Here is a 12145-nt window from a genome sequence, read left to right as displayed (position 1 = left end):
AGTAGAAAACATGTTAGAAAAGATGAAAAAATACAGAAACGATTTGGACAAAAATTTTAATTAACAAAAAATCAAAATGAAACATCTCGGGGTAATATAGAGAGTTGCAAAAAGTTCGGACAGACAAAATGAGTTAAAAAAAGCAACTGTCTAGACATCAACGGAAATTAAAACTGAAATAAACATAACATCGAAATATCATACAGCAGAGATTCGGGATCTACTCAACAATTGCCACTATCAAGAAAAGGGAGATTGTTAATTAGTTTGCTCAAAACCTAAAACCACGGTAGGCGTTTGCATCCGAAGCGTCGAACTGTTTTATAGTAAAATCTGGATGTTCATCGTAGTATATAGAAATAAGGCTAGCATAATTATCGGATAATCGACGATATCGCACTTTGAATTTGGTCTGACAAAAAATTCAATGTTGTTCAGCTTCAGATTTTGTACTTTGAATTTGGTCTGACAAAAAAATCAAGGTTGTTCGGCTTCAGATTTTGCATGCAAAAAATGTCGAAAAGCGTATTGCTCATTTTAATTAATTCTGTCTGTCCGAACTTTTTGCTACTAATTTTGTTAGACCAGTTGGTGACATGGACGAAGTGAAAATGGTCCTAAGAAAAGGGCCTGCGGGAATAAAACTTTACAGTCGATCGAAAAACCCTTTCCTATCAAAGAAGGTGATCACTCATGAACGCACTCATTGTTCGCTTCATTGTCCGATCTTAAGTAAAAACACAAAGTATTACCAGTAACATAAAACAACATAAAAACAATGACATAAACATGAACACAAGAATTAAAAATTGTGTTTTGTCGAAAGATTGAATAGGGAATACGGAGCTTAGTCTTTTACCAGACCGAACGTTCACCAGACAGACTTTTTTCCAGACTACAATGCAATAATTCCTTAAGATTTAATTAAATTAGTGGACGATTCAAAAAGGAAGCAGTTAGAACCAACAAAACTTCGCTGAGAAACGGTGAATCTATTGACTTTAACCAGACTAAACGGCGTCACTACATCTGTCAATCAAATCTATTTATTGAGGCTGGTAAAAGGTCCATGTCAGTTTTGTGGTAAAAGGTCGGTCTAGTAAAAGGTCTCTCCCCTGGCATCACATTGAAAAACCGTTTTTCAAAAAATCGGTAACAATTTGGAACAGGTTGCATGATAACAATATCAATTTCAAGAATATCCTTACGTACAGAAAAGCAAAAACATTTTTTAAGATTTATTTCGTACATTTCAAATTCAGTAAAATTTCCTTTAGATTGCGGTACTATCAATTAAATGCTTTTAATTTGTATTTTAAAGTTTTTCAGTATTTGACAATTAATATCATTATAAACATAATTTGACTAACACAATTTCGAAAAATATGCCCCAAAATAAAAACAAAAGAAGAACTTCTCATTTTAGGATCTCCAATCGGCGAACTTTGCCGAAAAGAATTGCTCGACGAAAAAATTGAGGAGCTTGAAAAAATCTCGGATGTCATTGACAAACTAGACGCCCATTATGGTTTTTACCTCCTGAAAAATTGCTTTAGCATGCCAAAACTCCTATAGTTTTTGCGTACGAGTCCTTGTTTTTTGCAAAAGGATTTTTTGGAACGCTACGACAAATTACTAAGAAATTCGTTATGCAAGGTCACTAACGTGAAAATGGATGATAACAAGTTTTTACAAGCAGTTCTCCCGGCAGCCAAAGGTGGCTTGGGCGTTTCTTCCACTCTTCTACTCGCTTTACCCGCTTTCTTAGCCTCAGCAGTAGGAGCAAAAGATGCCTTGAGCGAAATCTTTGGTTTGGAGCATGTGGATGGAACCTATTATGATGCGCTTAAACGTTGGTTTGAACTTGGAAAAATTGAAATGGCTCTGGAAAATGAAATCCAAAAAATTGGACGGAGCCAATTTTTGACAGCGAAATTGCAGACTTGATTTTACGACTCGAACCAACGGACTTAAAAAGATTCAACGCGTTCCAAGATAGATTTGGCTCCGAATGGTTGAACGTCATCCCATGCAAAAATTTAAGGTTAAAACTGTCGAATCAACAACTCAGAATTGCGGTAGGACTTCGATTAGGCTCGAAAATATGCGAACGGCATAAATGCGTTTGCGGAAAAGACGATACCAAGGATGGTTGGCATGGTCTTTCTTGCCTCAAAAGTGCAGGAAGATTCTCTAGGCATTCAAACCTGAATGCCCTTATAAAGCAGAGTTTATCTTCTACTCACATTCCGTCTGTTTTAGAACCACGACACCTCTACAGGACCGATCAGAAGCGACCAGACGGTTTGACGCTCGTTCCATGGGCTGTTGGTAAGCAGCTCTTGTGGGATGTAACGGTAGTAGGCTCCTTGTAGGATTAATGCCGGGTCTGTTTATAACCCTGGTACGGCTGCCGCTGAAGCGGAAGAGCGAAAAATTGACAAGTATAAAGATCTTGTAAATGATGGATATCTTTTCCAACCGCTAGCTTTTGAAATTCAGGGCGCGGCCGGCCCCAGCACAGAAATTTTTTTTCAGCAAGCTTTGTAAGAACCTAAGCATATGCACTGAGGAACCCAGAGCAGGCAGCTTTTTAAAACAGAGAATCTCCCTGGCAATACAGATTGCGAACGCGGCTTGCGTACTCGGAACAATAAATGACAAAATAACTTTCGACGAAATTTTTTATTTGTAACACTTGTATATTATATTTTGTCGCGTCGAGTTGCGTGTTCTTTTTGAAGAAACGTAACCCGTATCGATTTTAATTGAAAAAGACTTAAACACTTGTCATCTACTTTTATCATTATCACTTCCATATCTAGAAAATTCCAAGGATTCTGACTGGAATACGTGATGAAGGGACTCCTGACTGTAACCTCGGTTACTATGATACTTTGGACCTTCTGATTACCTCCCAAAAAAAAGAGAATAAATATTTGACTGACACTTGTACGTTTGAAAACACTTTCAACTGGCAAACACTTTCACACTTCTTTTTGGAAAAATTGAAAAGATCCGTTTTTTTTTACGAAAAGATATGCTTTTTCATGCGGTTGTTCAATAGAATTCCTTGCATTGTATATAGAACCTGATTTATCTATATTTACGTGACATTAGAATGTATTTGATCAATATAAATATTCTTTTCAATAATATGTCATTTTAGTCTTTTTTAGAGACAAATGTTCTTTTCATAGCAGTCAAGAGTTGGAATGGATATCTGGTTCTTAAAAACATTCATGGGATCATACTTTGTCTTCGCTTCCATCGCCTGATATTTCTTGTCCGCAAAGTGTAAGTCCATTAGTCCTACATGACCGCGTTGGTCAGTTCTTCCGTTTGAAAGATCCTCGTAACCACGGTACGAGTAGTTGGTGTATGGCCGCAAAATGTTCCAGAATCCAGTCAGGTACCTCTGAATCAGATCATTTTTCCACATATTATTTGTGAACTTGGGATATGTAGTGACAATCCCATTACATCCTTTTCCTGCATAGATTCCATGAGCCTCGTCAGGAAACTCTTTGCCTCCAAATAGCTCTATATTTGTTCCGAGGTCACTATGTTCGAGGTGCGCCCTGTATTCTGGGTTGTAGTAGTGCTCTTCCAGGTGTTCGAAAACCTCCAATGGAATGTCGTCCGTGCAAATATAGCCACTCATTATACCAACGCTTTTGCTGTTTTCTTCTTGTCTGAAATCGCGCATCCAAGTGCTCTTTGGAGATGTTGCTTTTACAAAGCTCTCTTTGCCATAAGTGTATTTGTACAAATCAGTATATGGAATTTTGTAGACATTGCCGTCGATTATTGTAATTGATCGATTTCGAGCTTTGCCAATGAGTTCTTGAATCAAGTCTCTCTGTTTGCTCTCACTAGCGAAAGAGTCTCCTGTGATAGCTCCTTGGATCATAACGATGTCTGCGAATAAGTACGTGTATAAATACATAACATCCTCACTGAAGGTCTTCGAAATAGACAAGAAGTATTTTATCCATTCGCCCATGCCTTTTTTGTCTATTTTGATACGAATGAGTCCATACTGGGGTTCAAGAGGAGCTAACTTCATGGTCACTTGGGTCAGGATTCCAAAGGAAGAGGCCCCGCCGCCTCTCAAGACGTCGAACAAGTCTCGGTTCTCAGTGTAAGATGCATTGACAATTTCTCCTGTGGCTAATACGATCTGGTAGTTGAGTATGCTGTTTATTAAGATACCGTATTTGCGAGTGGTGAAACCAGTTCCTCCGGTAGACGATAGTCCCCCGATACCCACGTCTGGACAGTCTCCTAAAACATCAAATTTTTGAAGTTAATTACCCGGATTCACTCGAAATATACAAAAAAGCTGTCCAATTTGTTGATTAGTGCTTAGAAGAGCGATCACTTTTTTTAGTTATAGTAACATGGCGTTATTCTTTTCACTTGCGAGACCACCCCTTTAAGAAATCTGTAAGAAATAGGACTGGTTTTATTATCAGACCTCAACCATCTCAGTTCATTCCCATTTGGTAAAGCGCAAGCGCGTGCTTTTGAACTTAAGGCTTCGAGTTCGAATCGCCGCTAGACCTTGTTGTTCCGACCATTTGGAATATAGGGAGGAATTTGTATTCGGGTGTGTTTTAGTTTTTGTTTTCCACTCAATCTCAGGTACCACAATTAATCATCGGAATGAGTCGAGTGATATACCAAATTGAAGCCCTTTCAGTCGTGATTCGAACGACATTAAAAAAAGTTTTAAATTTTTTTTGTCGAGCAAAATGGGGTTTGAAATACAATAGCTGATGTATGCTCAATTTAATCCGTGAAAATTTAGTTTTACTGGATTACAGTTAGTTTTTGAGTTTTCTAGCGCCATTTTGGAATAAAAAATTTTAAAAGTTGAAATAATTTGTGCAAAAAAATATGAAACTTTTCAAGTTTTTTATTCCTTTTTCTACACAAACTATTTTTCAATTGACCTTATTTACTATGACTGTCGAATACGCCTAAATTCTAATTTTTCGTTCAGATTCTGAACATTCTGTGCTACTTGAAAATTGGTGAGGATTTTAGTATTCGGTTGTGTTATATTTTTTTTTGTTTTCCACTCAATCACAGGTACCACAATTAATCATCGGACTGGATTGAGCGATATATCATATTAAAACCCTTTCAGTCGTGATTTGAAAGACATTAAAAAAATTTCCAAAAAATCCCAGTGTCGAGAAAAACCGGTTTGGAGTTTTTTTCTTTTTCGTCTAAATTCGAACGAATAAAGTGATGATAACTTATTAAATAGGTCATATAGGCTAAAAAAAAAGTTCCGAATTAAATCTTTAAAAAATATTATTCAAAATTTTAAAAAGTTTTTTCTTTCAAGTTCGTTCGTTCATTTTTTGAAGACACGTTTTTCGTTGTTGCTTATTTTACTAACTTTTCAGGCGGAGTATAGTTTTCTCATGCCACCACGTATTAAAAACGACACTTATTTGAAGAACTTAATAAGTTGGAGAACTTTCATTTGTAGTTTTTATGAATATGGTCGGAACATTTGTTGATTAGTGCTTAGAAGAGCGATCACTTTTTTTAGTTATAGTAACATGGCGTTATTCTTTTCACTTGCGAGACCACCCCTTTAAGAAATCTTAAAGAAATAGGACTGGTTCTATTATCAGACCTCAACCATCTCAGTTCATTCCCATTTGGTAAAGCGCAAGCGCGTGCTTTTGAACTTAAGGCTTCGAGTTCGAATCGCAGCTAGACCTTGTTGTTCCGACCATTTGAAAAATAGGGAGGAATTTTGTATTCGGGTGTGTTTTAGTTTTTGTTTTCCACTCAATCTCAGGTACCACAATTAATCATCGGAATGAGTCGAGTGATATACCAAATTGAAGCCCTTTCAGTCGTGATTCGAACGACATTAAAAAAGTTTTAAATTTTTTTTTTGTCGAGCAAAATGGGGTTTGAAATACAATAGCTGATGTATGCTCAATTTAATCCGTGAAAATTTAGTTTTACTGGATTACAGTTAGTTTTTGAGTTTTCTAGCGCCATTTTGGAATAAAAAATTTTAAAAGTTGAAATAATTTGTGCAAAAAAATATGAAACTTTTCAAGTTTTTTATTCCTTTTTCTACACAAACTATTTTTCAATTGACCTTATTTACTATGACTGTCGAATACGCCTAAATTCTAATTTTTCGTTCAGATTCTGAAAATTCTGTGCTACTTGAAAATTGGTGAGGATTTTAGTATTCGGTTGTGTTTTATTTTTTTTTGTTTTCCACTCAATCACAGGTACCACAATTAATCATCGGACTGGATTGAGCGATATATCATATTAAAACCCTTTCAGTCGTGATTTGAAAGACATTAAAAAAATTTCCAAAAAATCCCAGTGTCGAGAAAAACCGGTTTGGAGTTTTTTTTCCGTTTGCGTCTAAATTCGAACGAATAAAGTGATGATAACTTTTTAAATAGGTCATATAGGCTAAAAGAAAAGTTCCGAATTAAATCTTTAAAAAATATTATTCAAAATTTTTAAAAGTTTTTTTCTTTCAAGTTCGTTCGTTCATTTTTTGAAGACAACCGTTTTTCGTTGTTGCTTAATTTACTAACTTTTCAGGCGGAGTATAGTTTTCTCATGCCACCACGTATTAAAAACGACACTTATTTGAAGAACTTAATAAGTTGGAGAACTTTCATTTGTAGTTTTTATGAATATGGTCGGAACATTTTGTGCTACTTGCCCAGCAACCGGCTCTCCTTGTTCTTAATTAGATACGTATGAATTGAATGAATTGTTTTTTTTTGGGAAAAATTGAATAGTCATTTTTCTGCTTGATTTGTCTACTTAATAGTCATAATAAATGTTCGTGTGCTTAATTGTTTTTCTGCTTGATAGTCCTTGAGTATTGTTTTTCTGCTGAATTTTTTAGTCGGCTTAAGTTCCAAAGCATGAAAAGTTTGCAAGTCCTGTTATTTGTAAATTTACCAACTCTTTTGAACAAGTTCCTTTTTCTTTTGTGTTGCTTAAATTGGCTCCGGTTTATTAAATTTGCCTCAGTCATCTTTCTTATATTTCGTCGATTGATGAGCAAAAATATATTTAAAAGCTTTTAAATATATTGGGAGGGTTGTCGTGTAGAAAAGCGGGGAGTCCTCGAATTTTAAAACTCATTAGTTGAAAAGTTTTTATGACAACAATAATTGTTCATGCCTTTTTTGCGATCAGTTCATCTCAGTCTACGAAAAAACTGTCGGCCAAATGGCCACTCGGTAAATAATACTGAATGGGTTATGTTTTCTTGACTATGTTTTCTTGAAAATGAAAATTAATTAGAAAAAAATTTCATCTGAAAAAATTGTTGGAAATATAGTTCCGACTGATTTCCAATTTCAGGAAAAAGTGTCCGTATCAGTTTCTTATCGCTAGTTTTCAAAGCCAAGATCGCCTCTGTGTTGATCATTATTGATGAAGAGCGTTATGATCATTTAGAGCTGATGGTTTTTTTTTTACCATTTTGGGAATGAAATGGATGTAGCTTAAATATCAAAATGGTTGTTTATGCTTGCCTCCAATCATGAGCAGGTTATGTTTCTCTAGAGCCTTGTAAATTTCTCCCACTCTGTTGCCCACTCCCACGGTCACTTCCTTTTTCTTTGGTTTGACAGAAATGCGTCCCAGTCGCTTCATATCGACTATAAACCCCTCTTGGATGAAAGAAGTGCCACTGAAACTATGTGCTCCTGATCTCACCCGAAAGGGAACTCGGGGCACTGTGTTGGCCAAGCATTTCACAATCTACAGTAAAAATAACGAGGCTGATAAGCTTTCTTGGTTTCAACACACTTTACTTCGGGTTCAGGTTTTCTATTCCGGCTTAAGTTCACTAGTTTTTGTGAAAGTTGGTTTTATTAGTGAAAGGCATTTTGGCTCAACTGGAAATAACAGGAAATCTGAAGTTGAAAAATGAGAAAATGCTTATCAGAGCGTCAGGTAATTCGAGATGCTAACTTTGGAAGTGTCCTCGGCGTCTGTGGGGAATAGGAATCCAGGGGTGAGCATGCAGTCGACACAGCTGCTTTGGTTCTTCAAATAATACACTTTGATATCCTCTGAGTGGAAACAGTCCACCAGTCGTCTGTACTTCTCGGGAGCCTCGCAGTATTGCTGAAACAGAAAAGACGACAAGTTTGCGAAATGGCTGCTCAAAGAATCTTTGACCTCTTCAATAGTGGGCCAAAACAACATTCAAATTATTGAAACTCTAAAGATTGTAACTGGCTGGCTCTTTCAAAATTATTTTTTTTGAAAGATAAACCACTGAATAAGATATGAGAGCTCTGAAAAGATCCATGATCCATCTTTAGGAGTAAGATTTTTGTTAGGGATTGTGTTTAGACTTAATTCAAAGAGATGTTAATTGGAATGAAGAAAATTTAACGCAGAACTTTGTGTGAGTTAATGAGAATTTTTCTAAAGCATAATACTTTCTATCGGTAATCACTGTTTTTTATTTAAAGAGCTCGGAATTTTTGGGAGGACAAAGATGATATTGTTTTTGGGGATATGATTTACTTACTGTTTTGAACAGGCAGATTGACTTATCAAGCAAGGAGTAGTCAATGGGAGGCCCAGATGACTCATTTTGATGATTCTTCTCTCCCAACTTTCTGTTGACATTTTGCCAGTGAATGAAACCCAAAACTGCGAATGCCACAGGAATAAGAGAAAATACGAAATAATCCCGGTTGTGATTTCGGGTGTTCACTAGTTTTTTGGCCATTTCAAAAATTCAACAACTCGGAGTAAAATTCTAACCAGCTATTGAACAAGTAGTTTTGGATATTAGTTGATATCTAGAGCGAGCACATTACGTTGATGGCTGACTGAATTGAAGCAGATTCATTGAAAATCTGTTGGTAAAAACATGTTTTTTCTGGCTTATACTTAATAGAATTTGTGTATGCGTGGCTTAAAAGTCTATTGATTTAAAATCAGCAGTTACTCTCATAGTTTACGCGGCTTTATGATAAAAATGAAAAGTTGTTTTCATCAACTAAAGAGCTTTTGTTGTTCGAAAATGTGTGAAAATTTCGCCAATAATGGTAGAATCTGCTGACTTGAGGCAGATTGCAACCTGCCAGTTTAAATGGTTTTTAATCTGACAAAGTTCAAAATTTTTTTTTCAACCAACAGGATATGGTAAAATGTAGTGAAAGATTGGCAAAAATGTCTGATATGAAATTTTCTTTTGTGTTTTCTGAATAATTGATGTAATGAGTGCACCTTGAGCTTTTTTAAAGGTTTCTCTGGACTGATTAACTGCTTTTATTGCGGTGATTGGAATCACTAATTTGATGTAGAGTTTTTATATAAAACAGCATTTGATCGGATGGAATTTTCTTTTATGGTCGAATTTATAAGTGGACTAATGTAAAACATCAGAATTACTATGTTGTTTCTGGGGCCAATTTGCGCGGGCGAGGCAACATTACCCAGCTCAGATAATTAACCACTATTTAACTTACAATGTTATTTATGTTTTCTAATAAAAAAAGTCGATGAACGTAGTTCCAACTCTTATATAGGTCGCGATGATTTTTTTTCATTTTGTTTCAGGAAAATTTGTTCAGGCTCGCGGTTTTTCGCGGTTTGACTTATGCTTTCTTTTTAAGTTCAGTTCATCGCCTTTGTAAAAAGGAAGGAAAGCTCCACTGTCGAACAGCAAAGGTCGCAAAAACATCAAGTTTGAAATTTAAAAAGTTTACCTATTGATCCAGTTTTATAAAATGTGGTTAGTTTTATCAAATAATTGTCGACAATAAATTGCCTAGAAGTTCTAAGTGCTTAAAGGCAATAAATGTTTCATTGTTTTTTGAAAGTTAAAGTTTTTCACAAAACATGTCAAATTCTATTTTTTCTCTTTTATTGATTTTTTCCAACTTTCTGTTGGCTATGTTTGTTTTATGTTCACCTGAAATAATTATGCTAAGTGGAGGAAGAATTACTTTCTACAGTAAAAAAACGTGCATATGGCAAAAAAATTGGCTTGACTTTTTTTGTTTAAAGTGATTGTAATTTTAAAAGGTCCAGCGGAACAAGAAAATTTCCTTTTGATCCAGTTTCCTCAAGTTGGGACAGCTTTATTAAAATCGAAATTAATCATTTAAGATTCTGGAAATTAAAAAAGCTTTTTTTACTGCATATTGAATATGTAGCATAAATTATTAATTTGTATGTATGTTTAAAAGCTATGTTTAAAAGATATCCTTTTAGGTTCAAATGACTTCATTTGCTCAAAGAAAGGTATCTTGCTCTTTACAAAAACAACAGTGTCAATGAACAAAAAATCAAGAATGGGTTTTAGTTTCAAAAAAGGACTTAAAGAGTTGTCTTGTTTTATTGACACAATTATCTTTGATTGGTTTAATTCTACGTAAAATTGCATTCCACGGAAGATTTCTGAGTTGGAAGATCCTTAATGTATTATAAATTTTTCTCAGAATGTTGAAAGTTAACCAATTTAAAAAAAACCAACCAGTGATTTTTGGTTCATTGATTAGTTCCCAACTGTGTTGGCTTGGTTTGAGATTTGAAGTTTTATAAGTTTAAAATCGTTTGTGATATTTTTCTTTATTAGGCTAATTTTAGTTCTTTTAGAATGACCCTTGTAAGAACAAATGTCTTGCAATCGTAAACATGACTTTTCCTCCATGAACAACTTTGTTCACAGGACTCCTCTCCTGCAGTCTTCTCTAGGAAATTAAGTCCAAGAGAAGTTTTCAAATCCGTTATGGTTTTATTTCATTTTTTTTTAATTTAAAGGTTTGTTCGGTCCAATCGGCTTGGCGTATGTTTTATCGGCTTTTCAGCGTAATAGTGCTTCATTTATTGAGCAAGAAATTTATTTTCATGCTGAGATAGTTTTCATAGCTTCGAGGATATCTTTTAATGTTGAGGTTGGTTTCATAGCTTCGAGGATATTTTTTGGTGCAACGGTCGTCTACTCAAGTATCGTCGGCTTATTTACCGTTTTCCTAATTTTTGGAATGGTCAAGACAGGCATTTTTATTTTATATTAAAGCAGACTTTTCCCTCGCGACACGTTTCTTTACCTTTGCCTTTGCGATCAACAAGGGTATTGCGATTGGATACAAGACTTTTTCCCGAAAATAACTTCATTCACAGTATTCACAGTACACATTTGGATCTTGGACGCTTGCATCTACTGGGCCTTTCTGTTGCAACACTCATATTTTGAGTTTTTAAGAGTAATGAACGTAGTGAAGACTCTCATATAGGTCTCGCTGATTTTTGTTTTTTTTTTTCAGTGAAAATTCTTAAAAATTGATGCAATTAGGTATAATCACTTTTTGAGTTCAATTGAAATTCATCTGCTAAAAGTGACGTAAATAGCACTCTCCAAATACGAACTTGGAAATGGCGCGAAAAAATTGTGAACGATTTCTAGTTTCGGATTGGAATTTATTTTTAAGATTTCCCAGCGGAATAAAAACTACCCTCTGATCCAGTTTTCTCAAGTTGGGTTCTTTTATTCAAATAAGCGCCAATCATAAATTGTTCTAGAAATTAAAAGAGCTTAAAGGGCATCTTTTTTTTCTCTGAAATTCGAAAGCTGAGAATTTTTCAAGAAAGTCAGTGTTTTTTTGTTTACTTGCGTAATTTACTCTTTTCCAACCTTCGATTGGCTATGTTATAGCATTTTGAATATGCAATCTTTTCTAATTTTGCATTAACTTTGGATGAACTTTTACTAACTCGCATTGCTAAATTTGCCGTTTTATTTTTTTTTCGGCTGAATAAGTTTAGGCTTATTTTTTACCGGCTTTTTGCTTAGTCTCTTATTGCGTCAAGTTTGATGAGCGCAAGAGTTTTTGTGTGCGTGTGTGTTCTTAGGGGAAGGGGATTTAAATTTCTGTATTAATTCTGATATTTTGAGAAAAAATTCTATATGAGTTTCTGTTCAGGTGTTTTCGACTTGGTAAGTTTGACGCGAAGTTTGATCGTAGATAGTTCTTTCATCATTTTTCAAAATTTAAAGATTTTGCGACGCTGGCTTCCGGTTCCTTTTTTCAGCTAGCACGCCATGCTGTGCTTGTGATATATCGTGATACCAAGCTCTGCTTTTCCTCTATGTAAT

General features: G+C 35.2%; 3 protein-coding genes across 5 annotated transcripts in view; 1 reads left to right on the top strand and 2 right to left on the bottom strand.

Annotated features, from left to right (window-relative positions):
• The window catches only part of LOC134845227 (retinoblastoma-like protein 2), a 179391-nt gene that overhangs the window by 44584 nt on the left and 122662 nt on the right, over window positions 1-12145 (bottom strand). The window lies entirely within an intron of this gene.
• Window positions 3106-9319, bottom strand: LOC134845228 (uncharacterized). The gene is made up of 4 exons (XM_063862143.1): window positions 8564-9319; window positions 7996-8151; window positions 7554-7782; window positions 3106-4287 (listed from the first exon to the last, which is right to left on the bottom strand). The coding sequence occupies exons 1-4, from the start codon at window positions 8765-8767 to the stop codon at window positions 3176-3178; spliced, it is 1701 nt and encodes a 566-aa protein (XP_063718213.1). The 5' UTR covers window positions 8768-9319; the 3' UTR covers window positions 3106-3175.
• Window positions 5265-12145, top strand: part of LOC134845226 (centrosomal protein of 152 kDa-like) — a 152511-nt gene continuing 145630 nt past the window's right edge. For both annotated transcript variants that reach the window (XM_063862139.1, XM_063862137.1), the window contains exon 1: window positions 5265-5278. The gene's annotated coding sequence lies outside the window, so the exon portion shown is untranslated. The remainder of the gene's footprint in view (window positions 5279-12145) is intronic.

The sequence above is a fragment of the Symsagittifera roscoffensis genome, chromosome 4 (genome assembly GCF_963678635.1).
Source record: "Symsagittifera roscoffensis chromosome 4, txSymRosc1.1, whole genome shotgun sequence".
In the NCBI taxonomy this organism is placed as follows: Eukaryota; Metazoa; Xenacoelomorpha; order Acoela; family Convolutidae; genus Symsagittifera; species Symsagittifera roscoffensis.
The sequence above is the reverse complement of the archived record's forward strand: the minus strand, read 5'-3'. Positions and strand labels throughout refer to the sequence as shown.